The following is a 16,183-nucleotide window of genomic DNA, read 5'->3' as shown; positions in this document are numbered from 1 at the left end:
ACCTTGAGATCAAGATCCAAGCTGGAGTCAGGCGCTCAACCTACTGAGCCACCCAGTCGGCCCGACATTAAACCATCTTAAGCCAAGCTGACTGAGGGAGTAAGTAGAAGGAAAACAGGCGGATGGCATCAGCCACTGCTTACATCTCCAGCAACCCCTCACATTTGTCAGACTAGTCTCCTGGGCTGGACAGGCTGTGATTCTCAGTGTGTGAATCCTACAACCCTTACACTGGCCTCCTCTGCATGATTTAATATTAGAAAAAATTAAGTTCTGTTTTCCTTTATTTTATTTTTTTAAATGTTTGTTTATTTTTGAGAAACAGAGACAGAGTATGAGCGCGGGAGGGGCAGAGAGCGTGGGAGACACAGAATCCAAAGCAGGCTCCAGGCTCTGAGCTGTCAGCACAGAGCGTGATGTGCTCATCCGGGGCTGGACCTCACTAGCAAGCTGTGAGATCATGACCTGAGCCGTGAGGGAAAAACCACTTTTAAAAAGTATTTCTATTTTATTGAATTTCTCTGTTTATGTTTGGACTTCTCTGCTCAACTATAAGCGCCTCTAAATAGGAAGCAATCCCTTTCTCACTGAACCCCAGCAGGCAGCTCAGTGCACAGGTATTTTAAGTAAATTTCTACCACCAAGGGGGAACTAAGAGCCACTCTGTGGGGTGAGAGTGGGTGGCAGGGGGGATGAGGGTGCCGGGGTCTGTTTTAACAGATCTCCTGAATGGTAGATGTTCTCCACTTAAGCTTTGACTTGCTTTGGGGTTGTCGCTAGTTTCCCTTCCCTAGGAGGAGTTTGTCACTTTAAGGCAGATACCAGGAAGTTCAAAGTGGATGTGGAGGGGCGGGGAGGGATAGAGACACAGGGCCACCCTGTCCCTGGGGAGGGTAGTTGAGTGTCTGGGCGACCGCAGCTGAAAAATAAAGGGTGTAGGATTTTTTTTCTGCCCAAAGCAGGTTTGGCCCACGTTATAGTCTTAGTCTCTCTGCCTCAGGGAGTGGGTGCCTCCGAGCAGAGCGGCGGGGCTCTGGCTGAAAGAAGGTGGAGAGGAACAGCTCCTCCCCATTGGCTGTTGCTGTTGTCACTCCGTTGCTTTATATCTCTCTGAGAACAGCCCAAAGTGCAGAGTAGCCTCTGGATGACAGCTGAAAGGCCGGCCAGGTGCTGCCGAAAAGGTGGTGAGATGGGCTACCGCAGCAGGGCTCGCTCTCGCTCTGGGTCTTGCAGGCGCGGGGCTCCCAAATCCCTTGCGTAGCGATTCCCTACGGCCAAAGGCACAGCAGAATCTGCCTTCCCCCAAAGTACCTGTTGTCTCAGCATTTATGTGGAGGGCAAGGTCTTTGCTCCTCAAAATTTGTGAACTGATGTGTGCTTTCTGTCTTCTGTCCTTTTTATTTTTTGGACAGATTACACTGATCCAGCCTGGTGAAGACACCTAGAGACCATGACCAAGAAAAGAATTGCTGTGATTGGGGGAGGTGCGAGCGGGCTCTCCTCTATCAAGTGCTGCCTGGAAGAAGGCCTGGAGCCCGTCTGCTTTGAAAGGACTGATGACATCGGAGGGCTTTGGAGGTTCCAGGTAAGTCTCCTGGCTCTTTAATACCTGGAACCCTGTGGCTAAGGGCCCGGCAGGAGTGGGAGTGTTAGCTTGCAACCTCAGGAGCTCCCCAGGTGTACTCTGAAAACTTGAGCACAGACGGAGACCCAAAAAAGATGCAGGCCCCTCCAGGTTGGTAGGTGGCAGGTTTAAATAAACAGGGCGGGGCTGGGTGACTCAGTTGGTTAAGCATCCGACTTCAGCTCAGGTTCATGATCTCGCGGTCCATGAATTCGAGCCCCATGCAGCCTGCTTCAGATTCTGTGTTTCCCTCTCTCTCTGCCCCTTCTCTGCTCATACTCTGTCTCTGTCTCTCTCTCACACTCTCTCAAAAATATTTAAACATTAAAAAAAAAAGCATATCGAGGAATTAACTGGGTTTCCTCAGTACCGTGCACGTGGTCTCAATAGCACATCACTAGGAAGGCGAGCAGAATGCACATTCCAACAAGTCTCTGAGGATCCAGTTCCTGGGCCAACCTGTGGTCACATCCTCTCCATGACCTCCTCCCAACATGCCACTTCTCCTGACAGGCTTTCACAATGTCACACAACCCCTCCTCCATTGTGTCTCCTGGCAGGCAGCAAGGGGTCTGAGTATCAGGAAGGTAGCTCATTTGGTGTCTGTCTGCACTGGGGGGCAGATACCACAGCAACAGTGGAGGCACATGCAAAAGAAAACAAAGACTAAGATAATGATTCTCAAAATAATTTCTTCCCACCAAGAGCTCCATGATTCCAACCACTGATTTATTAAGTTCCTTAGCTGGGGGTTAGATCATTCAGGGATCCGCTTGTGCTCTCATGTGATTTAGTAAAGGTGATACAGTAGCAGACTCATCAGGTAGGAACACACAGCATTCTGTTCGGATATTGGCACAGGTGCCTCCTTTTGAGGCGAAAATAATGCCGGAAGCTATTCTATTTTGGAGGAGAGCTTTTCTCACTAGAGATATTTCAGGGTTTGGTAAGGACAAGTTTTGTTGGTTATCATTTGTTGGTGAATTTAGTAAGGGCATCTATATGTGCTATAACATCCACCACACCAAACCAGCGGAGGAAACAAAGACAAGCAGCCACAGCCAAATAATCCATGTCCGTGAAAGACACAGCATGCCCATCTAGTCTTGAGGAAGGGGAAATTGGCAATGATTGTTACCATGGTGGAGGGGGGATTCTCCCCTGTGCGAGGGAAAACCTAGGGTGCAGTGGTCCAGCCACCCCGGTGGGAGCCATGGCCAAAAATTTGTGCCACAACACCACTGAGCCCCTTTGGGTGCTGCCCAATAAACACGTGGGCAGTGTGACCAGTTAATGCCAAGCCAATCACTTTCCCTTCATACAACAGGATGATCACACTGTTCCAGGGATGTCCATCTCATATTCCTGTTACAGCTGGGTTGGTTCTGTTTAGAATGACTTTTCTCTTCCCAGTAAAGAGGTGCCTGGGTGTTCAAATGTCCATAAACTCATCCCAGATATGGCTCAATGGTGGTATTTCTAGGACCCGTCCAGTCAGCAGTTTAATAGGCTGCCTATTGAACTCTGTAGTTCCATTGATAGAAAAAGAAGGCCTATGCCCAGTGCTACTGATGTGTATGCCACCGGCCAGGTTTCTAGGTTAGTGCTGATAACATCAGATGAATCAAGAGTGCTAGTCATGGCTTGTCCTTCCTTAATGTACGGCGTTAGGACCTCTCCGTCCCTTTCCTGGAGGGGCAATACCCATCATGGCAATGTGGGCAGCTGTCCACATACCCATCAGTTGGATTGACTTCTTTGTTGCACACAGGAGTGGGCCCACTGTAGAAAGGTATTTCCATCAGGTGCCCATCCTGTAACTGGACACCAAAGGAGAGGTGGAGGCTAAGGTCAAGCAGATATTCAGTAGGAACGTGTATGGGTAGGTGTTTCCCTGCTACAAGAATATGAAGTCCTGATCTTTAGATGTTAGTGTGGCTGCAGTTTTAGAACTCCGACCAGGTCATGTATACCATCCATGTTGGCCAAGGGAGGCAGCACTGTCAGGCGGGAAATGGACTAGGGGTGGGTTATGCCAGAGCAGGTCCCTGCCTCTTAAGGGTACCTATTCCATTGGAGGTATAGTATGTTTCACCAACATACTATATGGGTTAAGCGTATAGCAGGACAATGGACTCTGAGAGGAGACTGACTAGTTCCTCCTCATCCAGGAGTGCAAAGTAACCCACCCATCCCAGCAGACCTTTCCATCGCAAATTCCAGTAGATGATGCCTTTCCCAGGCATGATCGGGTTTGGTGTTTTCAGCAACCTAGCATGCTGATCCTTGGTAAGAGCTGGGGCAAGAGACCTTACTGGTTGATCCTGCAAATGTGTTAAGGGCTGGCACAATACTTTAGTCTACTTGGCTGAGGTAGTTTCACCTGTTAGCAACGTCATCCACTCCTTTAATACTCCATTATTCCTTTCTACCAACCCCGCTGCTTGGGACCAGGAATCTCCATTTACTGTCATGACTTTAAAAAAAAAAAAAGTGTATTTATTTTGAGAGAGGGTGCAGAGAGAGAGGGAGAGAGAATCCCAAGCAGGCTCTATGCTGTCAGCACAGAGCCCGATGTGGGGCTCGATCTCCCGGACCATGAGATGATGGCCTGAGCTGAAATCAAGAGTCAGGTGCTTACCTGACTGAGCCATACAGGTGCCCCTCACTGTCATGACTTTGGCCAGTCTTGTACATCATGACTTTTAAATTGGGACCCCCCCATCACATCTATTGCTGAGGGTATCCATACTTGATACTCAGTTTCTATAATCTGAAGGGACAGAGACAATATAATCAATTTGCCAGTCCCACCCTGGTTGAGAACGCTGGGGGGTGACTCAAGATTCCTTTGGTATTTGCCTTTGGGGTTGTTTAGAACACACAAGACACGAGTCACTTTAGTCCCAGGGCAATACAGGCTAGGTTATCAGCTTCCTGATTGCCAGGGGTGTCAGTGCATTATAAGCAGGGATGTGGAAAACAGTGAGTTACCTCAGGCTCTTGTAGGTAGATCCAAACGTCTTTCTACATATCCTGATCCCCACAAAGCCTTATGCATGATCATCCACCCCTCAGCTTCCCAATATCCAAGCCATGGGTTTCATCCTGTTAAAACAGCCCAAGTGACAGTGCAAAGGGTTAACAAGGAATTAACAGCCAGATCTTCTGAGTGACTGATCACCAGCCAAGCTGTGCAGAGTTCAGCCCACTGGCTGCTGTACTTTACTCCTTGTTCCTGTTTCCATCCAGATGGTGTCATTGTCAGGCTGAGTAGTGACTGCAGTCCTCACAGAGGGATTGCCTCATTGGACCCATCTGTGTATACAGGTGTCAGCCACAGTTTCCCCACTACCTCTCCACAGGCTACAGGGACACAACAGGTATAGGGCAGGGGCATCCAGAGGATCTATTCCTCCACAGATCTTAGCTGCACCTGCATTTCTAGTAGGCTGGTGGACAGCGTGCTCCTCTGCTGCACATAGGCATGCCACTTAATCACAGTGGGAGTTTGAGCCGTGGGAGAGGTGGGTCAATGGAACGTGTTCTCAGCCCAACCCTTGAGAGGCAGGGAAGTTCTTACCACAATGCACTGTTCCTTAGTGAGAGGCTTACCCTGAAGGGGACCTTTGTAACCTGATAGAAGCTGTTGCTCTATGATGGTATGTCTGGGTTTTGCCTTCTTCCAGAGCTGAGACCAAAATCCTGGGAGAACTCTCCCCTTCTCTCACATATTCCAGAGTCACAGACCCATCTAATTCAAATGTCAGTCTTGCTTGAGCGATGCTCAGAACTAACCTGCTTTCTAGTGTTTTGGCCTTTCAAAGGTGCCTTACTGCTCTGATCCCCAGTTGAGGGGATCTTACTGTTCTTTACTGGGTGATGTAAGGTAAGGGGACACTGTATCAGCTGGGGAGTAAAAGTCCTCCAAAGCCTCCACATCCCTACAAAGGTTGGCATTTTATTTCCATTCTTAGGGATTGGAGTCTTGCACCTATCTGGGACATCAGAAATCTTATCTGCCCAGACAACTCCCCAAAACTTTACAGTGATGCCTTGGCCTTGACATTATATTATCCATGTAATGGGCCCATTTTAGTGATATGGAGAAAGAGAACAGGGCAGGTCTCAGGCTACCATCCCATGACCTATGGTAGGGCTGTGCAGGTAACCTTGGAGAAGCACTTCGAAGGCCCATTGTTGCCTCTCCTATGTAACTACAAATTGGTCTTGTGACTCAGCGGTCAGGGGTATACTGAAATAAGGCATTTGCTAAGTACAGCACAGTGCAGTGCACTCCTAGGACTCTGGCCAAGGTATCTAAGATGGTGGCAACGGTGGGCACAGCTGTCTGGATGGGGAGGCACTACCTTGTTCAATTCTAGGTAGTGTGTCATCACCCACCATGAGCCATCTGACTCTCACTGGCAATGTTGGGCTGTTGAAAGCACTGTGGTCACTTAGTGCAGTTTTGGATTGCTTCCTCGACTTCCTTATGCCCCACACGCAATTTATATTGTTGCGAACGTTTCAGTCTGCAGGAATAACAGGCTTACTGGTTCCCAGTTGATCTTTCCCCTCAGCACTTGTTTGATTTACTCAGAGGTGGAATTCTATTGGAGATTTTCCCAAAAATAGAAGGGGTGAGGAGCCTCCGGTCGCCTAAGTCTGGCCTGTTAGTTAACCAGTGATCATGTCCTCTTTTTTTTTTTTTAATTTTTTAATGTTTTTTTATTTATTTCTGAGAGAGAGAGAGAGACAGCGTAAGCAGGGGAGGGTCAGAGAGAGAGGGAGTCACAGACTGAAACAGGCTCCAGGCTCTGAGCTGGCAGTCAGCACAGAGCCCGACGCGGGGCTCGAACCCACGAACCGCGAGATCATGACCTAAGTGAAAGTCGGACGTTTAACCAACTAAGCCACCCAGGCGCCCCGATCATGTCCTCTTGATGACCTCCTCCAACAGTAAGATATTTTGTCTTTCATCAGGAAATATATGATAGGTTTAACAATGATTACTTGCTACAATTCAACCTGCTGACCTCTTCTCAGCTGCTGCTGTCTCAGGTGCTATTCAGGTTCTGCTTCCCTAGGCTGCGGCCAAACAGGACACAGGTTTCACTTGTTTGTCCTTTCCTGATATCTAAGAAAGTGGCACAGAGAGAATTTTCATTTAATGAGTTTTGCTGCTATCTGGAAGAGGGCAACCTTGGTGGGTGGGCAGTGTGAGAGTGGAGGGTACAAAAATAACAAATATTAGAAAATGTAAAGTGGTGGAGTCTCTGGGTGGCTCAGTTGGTTAAGTGTTTTTCACGTGATCCCATGGTTCTTGAGTTCAGGCCCCACTAGGGCTATCTATGCTGACAGCTCAGAGCCTGGGGCCTGCTTCAGATTCTGTGTCTCCCTCTGTCTCTTCCCCTCCTCTGCGTTCTCTCTCCCTCTTTCTTCTCAAATATAAATAAACATTAAAAAAGAAAAAAGAAAATGTAAAGTGGTTAGAAAATTTAGGGTGGTTCTCCTGGTCTGTATTAATAAGTAAGTGATTTTGGAATACCTGCTTACAACTCTTCCTGGGATCCCCTTTTCCGTCCTCTCTAATTTTATGATCCTTCCACTCCCTTCCCTTCCCCTCTCCTTTCAGTTCTGGTTAAATTTTAAAAATTTTTAATGATTTTCTAGTTTATTTTTGACAGAGAGAGAGAGAGAGAGCATAAGCAGGGGAGGGGCAAAGAGAGAGGCAGACACAGAATGGAAGCAGACTCCAGGCTCTGAGCTGTCAGTACAGAGCCCGATGCAGGGCTTGAACTCACGGACTGTAAGATCATGACCTGAGCCAAAGTCAGATGCTTAACCTAGTGAGCCACCCATGTGCCCCAGCTCTGGTTCAATTTGAATAATCTCTAATAATCCTAGTCCTTGAATGGAATATAAAATCTAGCTACCTTTTTTGTTTTGCACTTTTCTTTCACTTGAAAAATCAAACTGGTAGTTCAAAGGCCTATCTTCAGAAGAGGACAGAGGGCTCCTGCACCTGGGATTTCCTATCCTTGCATATATTGAGTTTTAAAGTTGTTATTAATATGTGCATCCAGCCCTACAACTTGTTGCTGAGTTTAGGTATCATCTACTTAAATGATAGTTAAGCTAATTATATGCCAAAGAATATCAACCTCCTTTACTGATCTTCAAAGTGGCATGCATTCATTGGGTTTGCTTTTAAAATCACTTTCTAGGGGCCCCTGGGTGTCTCAGTTGGTTAAGCATCCAGCTTCATTTCAGGTCATGACCTCGCGGTTCATGGGTTTGAGCCTTCATCAGGCTCTGTGCTGACAGCTCAGGGCCTGGAGCCTGCTTCAGATACTGAGTCTCCTGCCCCTCCCCCACTCACACTCTGTTCTCTCTCTCAAAAATAAGTAAACATTAAAAAATTTAAAAAACAAAATAAAATAAAATCACTTCTAAACCAGTGAATGGTATTAAGGTGTCCAGATGTGTTTCAGATTTCATAAAAGAACACAATGTTGACCAACTGCTTAAAAATAGCTTTATAGCCCCCTTAACTGACTGACACTACAGTCCTTTTGCATCTTGACTCTCTTGGGAAACAAACTCTATTTGACAATAGTCCTTACTCAGACCTAGAGTGAATACTCCTTGGCAGAACTCCCATGCTTTAGTCTTGGGCACAAGCTGAAAAGGCTGTTAATTAGTGTTTGGTAATTAATAGAAAGTCATACTTTTGAAATCCAGCCAAAATATAGCATAGAGGTTAAGAGTGCAGCCTGGGTTCAAATCCTGTGTCTGTACCTACTAAGAGAAAACAATCAAGAGTTGGATGTTTATATGGCTGAGCCACCCAGGTGCCCCTATTATTATTATTATTATCATTATTATTCAGTGGCCCTGGAGTTGGGCCCAAGCATCTGGTGTCTTTCGTAAGCATCTTAGCCAGGTTTGGCAATGACTGATCAGGCATGAAATCATTTCAGGTCCCCAGTCTACCTGATTGTCAGGTTTCTGGATTTTAATTTCAAAGTGGTTTGAACTTATTCTCTGTTAAAAACTTAACTTGATGGGGCACCTGGGTGACTCAGTTGGTTAAACATCTGACTTTGGTTCAGGTCACCATCTCAAAGATCGTGACTTCAAGTCCTGCATCGGGTTTTGCTTCCTTGAGCACTTGTTAAGTGTCAAATATATTTATGGTTTATAAATAAATCCGTGGGGTGGCTGGGTGGCTCAGTCAGTTGAGCCTCCGACTTTGGCTCAGGTCATGATCTCGCAGTTTGTGAGTTCTTGTGAGCCTCGTGTTGGGCTCTGTTCTGACAGCTGAGAGACTGGAGTCTGTTTTGGATTCTGTGTCTCCCTTTCTCTCCCCTCCTCACACTGTCTCTTTCTCTCTCAAAAATAAACATTAGGGGCACCTGGGTGGCTCAGTCAGTTGAACGTCCAACTTCTGCTCAGGTCATGATCTCACAGTTCGTGGGTTCAAGCCCCACGTCGGGCTCTGCTGACAGCGAGCTCAGCCTGGAGCCTGCTTCAGATTCTGTGTCTCCCTCTCTCTCTCTGACCCACTCCTGCTCACTCTCTCTCTCTCAGAAATAAATAAAAACATTTAAAAATAAATAAACATTAAAAAATAATAAATCCTTGAGAAGCAAAATGTCTTGACTGTCTGCTTAGAATGCTTGTGGGGGGACTCCTGGGTGGCTCAGTCAGTTCAGCATCTGGCTGATTTTGGCTCGGGTTGTGATCTGTTTGTGGGTTCGAGCCCCATATCAGGCTCTGTGCTTGATTGCACAGAGCAGCTTGGGATTTTCTGTCTCCCTCTCTCTCTGTCCCCACCCTGCTCATGAGCGCTCTCACCCTCTCTCTCTCTCAAAATAAATTAAGCAAAGAATGCTGTGGAAAGAAAGACCTTCATTCTCATGTATCCCACAGTTACATAGTTGTGGATCCTGAGGTATTATAAATATCCATTAATTTTGAATTAAACATCTTTTACATGCCAATACTGTTTTCCCAAGAGTTTCCTCTGAGATCTGCTTCTCTACCACTCTCTTGCTTGTTATTTGGAGCCTTGCTCTCTTCCACCTCCCTAACCTTTCTGTAATTCATCGGGGCTTTCACACATAGGCTCCTCCCAAGCACTTTGGAATTCCACCATTGTTGCCAGATGTCCAGGAAGACACTGGGGACTCACGGCTGCCATTTTCTTTTCTTGTGACAGGTCTCAGAGATGCAGAATACAGATTTTTCTTCTCAGACACCATCAGTTACATTCTCCTACCACTTTTCCTCTGTCTCCATTCTACCTGTGAAACAGGAGTAGGATTCACTCTCCACTTGCCTCCTTCCTGTTTTTGCTGAATACTTTCTACTAATAATTTCTTATAAGTTCTCAAGACTTTCATTTAAGTCATTTCTTGGGCTCCTCATCAACATTAGATCAGACTGATGGTGGGAAGTAGGTGCTAATGTAAGATGTATCTCTTTGATTTTTCACACTTTAATATTACTTTAGGAGTGAAAAAGCTTTAAAGTGACAAACCCTTATGAATGCTGAGGATTTAAATCATACTTACTGCTGGAAAATACTTTTCTAAGATTCTTCAGTCAATCTGAATTGTCTAAATCTTTAAAGCATACCAAAGCAGTGCTCAAACTTTAATGTGCATATGAATCACTGGAGATTTTGCCAAAATACAATCTGATTCATTAATCTGGAGTGCTGCCAAAATTCTGCATTTATTTTTCCAATTTTTTCTTCCAAGATTTTATTTAGATTCAAGTTATTTAACATAGAGTGTAGTACTGGTTCCAGGGGTAGAATTTAGTGATTCATCACTTACATATAACACCCAGTGCTCATCACAACAAGTGCCCTCCCTAATACCCCTCACCCATTTAGCCCATCCCCCACCCATCTCCCCTCCAATGTCGTAGACTCTGAGTCTAGAGTTCTCTGTTGTCCAGCAAGAAAGCAGGACTCAGGATTAAAATGTGAGAGATGGCTAATGTCCTGGAGAAGACAAGAGCTCTGAATAAGGGTCCTTGCTTTGTATTTATTAAGATAAGAAGGCTTACAAATGTGATGGACCTACACCAAAAGACAATGAATCTGTGAACATTAACTCATGGGCGTGAGGGAAAGGGGGCTCTGAAGGCATACAGTGTTAGGGGTTTAGGTCAATATAGAAAAAAATCCTGGCGCCAGGCAGATGGTTGTTAACTGCAGGCATGAGGCGCCCTGTCTGTTTATCTTAGCCATCCTGGGAGATAAGATAGATAGAGCATGCAACCTCAGGATCGACAAGACACCTTTCTTTTGCTAATCAGCTCCGCTAGGGGCAGCTTCACTGCAGTGGCCCTACTTACCTGTTTACCTAATTTGGTCCTTTCTTACTATGAAAGCTGCTTTCTGCTATAGTACTAAATTGGGAGGCATTTTTGCCCTGAGTATCTAATCTTGTTTACCTCGTATACCTTTGTATTGGGGCCTTGGCCCCGCCCCCTCCTCTATCCTGGGGGCCTTGGCCCCGCCCTCTCAATACCTGTTCACCTAATCTTGTTTACTCAAACTTGGTGTGAACATCCTATGGCTTTCTAATTCTTTATGCCTTGTTAACCCATCAGTGTAGGCTCAGGGAATTCCTAAGCTTATTCCCCACACTCCAGCTACCCACACTTTCTTCTCTGTAGTTTAAGAATCTCTTATGATTTGCTTCCCTCTCTGTTTTTATATCTTATTTCATTTTTCCTTCCCTTCCCCATGTTCATCATTTTCTTTCTTAAATTCCACATATGAGTGAAATCATATGATATTTGTCTTTCTGTGACTAATTTTGCTTAGCATAATACACTCTAGCTCCATCCATGTCATTGCAAATGGCAAAATTTCATTCTTTTTGATGACTGAGTAACATTCCACTGCACATATATACCACATCTTTATCCGTTTATCAGTCGATGGACATTTGGGTTCTTTCCATAATTTGGCTATCTTTGATACTGCTGCTATAAACATTGGGGTGCATGTGCCCCTTCAAAGATTCTGCATGTCTGATAAACCCCTGGTTTATGTCAATGCTGCTCTGAGAACTACATTTCCAGCTATAAAGTTCTAAACAGCATGTGTAGGGGTGCCTGGCCGGCTCAGTTGGTTGAGCATGTGACTCTTGATCTCAGGGTTGTAAGTTTGAGCCCCACATTGGGTGTAGAGATTAGTTAAAAATAAAATCTTAAAAAACAGAGTATATGTAATATAAAGAAAGATACCATGTGTGTACAGTATAATGTAAAATGTGGCATATTTGATAAATGTTAATTTAAAATATAAAAACTTTTTAAAATCTTTATTTTTAATTTTTTTATGTTTGAGAGAGAGAGAGAGAGAGGGAGGGGCAGAGAGAGAGGAAGACAGAGAATCCCAAGCAGGCTCCATGCTGTCAGCACAAAGCCAGACGTGGGGCTCAAACCCACGAACTGTGAGAACATGACTGGAGTAAAGTCATTCAACCAATTGAGCCACCCTATTGCTTTTTGAGAGACAGCACAAGCAGGGAAAGGGCAGAAAGAGAGAGAGAGAGAATCTCAAATAGGCTCCATGCTGTTAGTGCATAGCTGTATGCAGGGCTCAATCCCATGAACTGTGAGATCATGACCCTAGCTGAAATCAAGAGTTGGGTGCTTACCTGACTGAGCCACCCAGGTACCCCTAAAATATAAAGTTAAGTAATAAATAACCTTATACAAATAGCTTTTAAAAAATTCTTAGGGGGACCTGGTTGGCTCAGTTAAGCCTCTGACTTCAGCTCAGGTCATGATCTCAAGGCTTGTGAGTTTGACCCCCATGTTAGCTGTGCTGACAGCTCAGAGCCTGGAGCCTGCTTCAGATTCTATGTCTACCTCTTTCTCTGCCCCACCCTACTTGAGCTCTGTCTCTTTCTCTCTCTCTCAAAAATAAATAAATATTAAAAAAATAATTATAGGGATGCCTGGGTGGCTCAGTCAGTTATGCATCCAACGTCAGCTCAGGTCATGATCTCACAGTCTGTAAGTTCAAGCCCTGTGTGGGGTTCTGCGCTGAGAACTCAGAGCCAGGAGCCTGTCCTGGATTCTGTGTCTCCCTCTGTCTCTGTCCCTCCATCGCTTGTGTTCTCTCTCTCTCTCTCAAAAATAAACATTAAAAAAATAAATAAATAATTCTTAAATTTATTAACTCTTTCCCACACACACACACAAAAAAGACGAATGAATACAGAAACACTTCAAAGAGGGTATAGAGCACTGGTGGTCTGCAGTGGCTCTGCTTTCAAGAGTTACCTGGGAAACTTTAACAAATACAGATGTCAGTCCATCCAGAGATTCTTCTTTTATTGGCCTGTGGTCCCAATAAAGCTCTCTACTACTTATTTCTCATTGCAATTGATGTGAAGACCTATTGCCTAGAGTTTTTACCCCAGCTTTCCCAGATGATAAATGAAGATGACATTGCACCTTTTTTTTTTTAAATGTTTATGTATCTATTTTGAAAGACAGAGAGAGAGAGAGAGTGGGTGCACATGCGTTCACGCCAGCAGGGGAGGAACACAGAGAGAGGGAGAGAGGGAATCTCAAGCAGGCTCCTCACTGTTAGCAAAGAGCCCTACGCCAGACTTGAACTCACAAACCACGACAGCATGACCTAAGCCTGAGTCGGAGGCTTAACCCACTGAGTCACCTAGGTGCCCCATCAGACTTCCCTTGTTTTGATGACCTTGACAGTTTGGAGGATTATTGGTTATTTTCTAGAATGTTCCTCTGCCGGGATTTGTCTGATGTTTTTATCATGGTTAGACTGGGGCTATGCATTTGGGAGAAGACGACCATAGATGTAAAGTCCCATTCTTCTCATATCATATCAGTAGTGCGTGCTATCAGTATGACTTACCACTGTGGGTGTTAACCTTGATGACCCAGTGTTTGTCAGGTTTTGCCACTGTAAAGCCCCTCGTCATTTTTTCTCCCTTGCCATACTATATACTTTTTCCCATACTATACTCTTTGAAAGAAAGTCACTATGCACAGTCCACACTTAAGAACAAAGTTGGCTTTTCTAGGTCTTTTGCCTTTCAATATAAACTTTAGGATCAAGTTGTCAATGTCTACAAAATAGCTTGCTGGGATGTTGGTTGGGATTGCACTGAACCTACAGATCACGTTGAGAAGAACTGATATCTTAACAATGTTGAGTCCTTCAATCTATAAGCACAGAAGATCTTTCTATTTATTTAGATCTTTGATTGTTTTCATCTGTGTTTTATAGTTTCTGCACATAAGAAGTCCTGTACATATAAGTCCTGCACATACTTCATTAGATTTATCCCTAAGTATTTAATTTTGTGGGTCCAATTGTAAATGGTATTTTTTAAAGCTAATGTTTCATTTCTGGTATATAGAAAAGTAATTAGCTTTGTATATTACCCTTGTATCCTCCAACCCTGCTATATCTTGCTTATTAGTTCCAGTTTGTTGTGGGTTTTTTTTTCTTTTTTAATTCTTTGGGATTTTCTACATAAACAGTGATGTCACCTATGGATAAAAATAGTTTTATTTCTTCATCCCAATCTGTATACTTTTATTTCCTTTCATTTTTTTTGGTTTTAATACACTTTATTAGTTTGTGTATTTATTAAGTTTTTATTTAAATTCCAGTTAGTTAACATACAATGTGATATTACTTTCAGGTGTACAATGTAATGATTCAACACTTCCATAAAACACCCATTGCTCATCACAAGTGCCCTCCTTAATCCCCATCACCTATTTAACCCATCTCCCTACCCACCTTTCCTCTGGTAACCATCAGTTTGTTCTCTGTAGTTAAAATCTGTTTCTTGGTTTGCTTCCCTCTTTTTTCGCTTTGATTGTTTGTTTTGTTTCTTAAATTCCACATGAGTTAAATCATATGGTATTTGTCTTTCTGTTCTTTCATTATGACTTAGTATAATACTCCCTAACTATATCCACGTTGTTGGAAATGGCAAGATTTCATTCTTTTTCTGGTTGAGTATTATTCCACACATCCATACCACGCCTTCTTTATCCATTCAGCTGTCTATGGACACTTGGGCTATTTCCATAGTTTGGCTATTGTAGATAATGTTGCCGTAAACATTGGGGTGCATGTATCCCTTTGAATTAGTATTTTTGTATTCTTTGGGTAAGTGCCAGTAGTGCAATTGCTGTATCATAGGGTAGTTCTATTTTTACCTTTATTGGAACCTCCATACTATTTCCCCCAAATAGCTAAAACAATCTTAAAAAAGAAAAGCAAGAATTCCAGACTTCAAGTTATATTACAAAGCCATAGTGAGTCAAACAGTATGGTACTGCCACAAAAACAGACATATGGGTCAATAGAACAAAACAGAAAAACCCGAAAGGAACCTACAACTATATGATCAATTAATCTTTGACAAAGCAGGAAAGAATATCCAACAGGAAAAAGTCTCTTCAAAAAATGGTGCTGGGAAAACTGGGCAGCAATGTGCAAATGAATTTAATTGGACCACTTTCTTATATCACACACAAAAATAAATTTAAAATGAATGAAAGCCCAGTTGGTCTGAGGGTTGTGGGTTATCGTTAAGCTAAAATGAATGAAAGCCCTAAATGTGAGACATAAAACCATAAAAATCCTAGAGGAGAGCATGGGCAGTAACCTCTTTGACACCAGCCATAGCAGCTTCTTTCTAGATATGTCTTCTGAGGCAAGGGAAACAAAAGCAAAAATAAACTATGGGGACCTCATCAAAATAAAAAGCTTCTGCACAACAATGGATACAATCAAGAAAACTAAAAGGCAAACTTCAGAATGGGAGAAGATATTTGCAGATGACCTATCTGATAAAGGGTTAGTATCCAAAATATATAAAGAATTTATAAAACTCAACATCCAAAAAACAATCCAATTTTAAAATGGGCAGAAGACATGAGTAGACATTTTCCAAAGAAGACATACAGATGGCCAACAGACACATGTAAATATGCCCAACATCACTCATCATCAGGGTAATACAAATCAAAACTACACGAGATATCACCTCACACCTGTCAGAATGGCTAAAATCAACAACACAAGAAACAACAGGTGTTGATGAAGATGTGGAGAAAGGGGATCCCTCTTGCACTGTTTGTGCAATCTGGCACAGTCATGATTTCCTTTTCCTGTCTTATTGCATCAGCTAGGATTTCTAGTATAGTGTTGAACAGGAATGGTGAGAGAGGACATCTTTCCCTTGTTCCCAATTGTAGGGGGGAAATAGTCCATTTTCTAACTATTAAGTTATGATGTTAGCTGGAGGTATTTTGTAGGTTGTTTTTATCAAATTAAAGAAATTTTTTCTATTCTTAGTTTGCTGAAGGTTCTTTTTTAAGTCATGTATGGGTGTTGTATGAACAACATTTCACAAAAACAGAAGAAAAAAATACTACCTCCTTAGTAAATCAACTTGTTTTTCCTATTTTCAGGCTTTACAGACTTAAAACTAAATGAAATATACTCAGAACTGTCTAAGG

At 43.6% G+C, this 16,183-nt stretch overlaps 1 protein-coding gene across 4 annotated transcripts in view; it reads left to right on the top strand.

Annotated features, from left to right (window-relative positions):
• The first annotated feature begins 546 nt into the window (after positions 1-546).
• The window catches only part of FMO5 (flavin containing dimethylaniline monoxygenase 5), a 36,073-nt gene continuing 20,436 nt past the window's right edge, over positions 547-16,183 (top strand). The window contains exons 1-2 of one of the 4 annotated variants that reach the window (XM_077770514.1): positions 547-617; positions 1,413-1,585. In XM_077770514.1, coding sequence (XP_077626640.1) covers positions 1,451-1,585 — 135 coding nt within the window. In that variant the 5' untranslated portion in view covers positions 547-617; positions 1,413-1,450. The other 3 variants (XM_077770512.1, XM_077770511.1, XM_077770513.1) reach the window with 3 other exon arrangements.

The sequence above is a fragment of the Crocuta crocuta genome, unplaced genomic scaffold (genome assembly GCF_008692635.1).
Source record: "Crocuta crocuta isolate KB4526 unplaced genomic scaffold, BGI_CrCroc_1.0 scaffold733, whole genome shotgun sequence".
Classification (NCBI taxonomy): Eukaryota; Metazoa; Chordata; class Mammalia; order Carnivora; family Hyaenidae; genus Crocuta; species Crocuta crocuta.
Note: the sequence above shows the minus strand (reverse complement) of the source record. Positions and strands in the feature narration are given on the sequence as shown.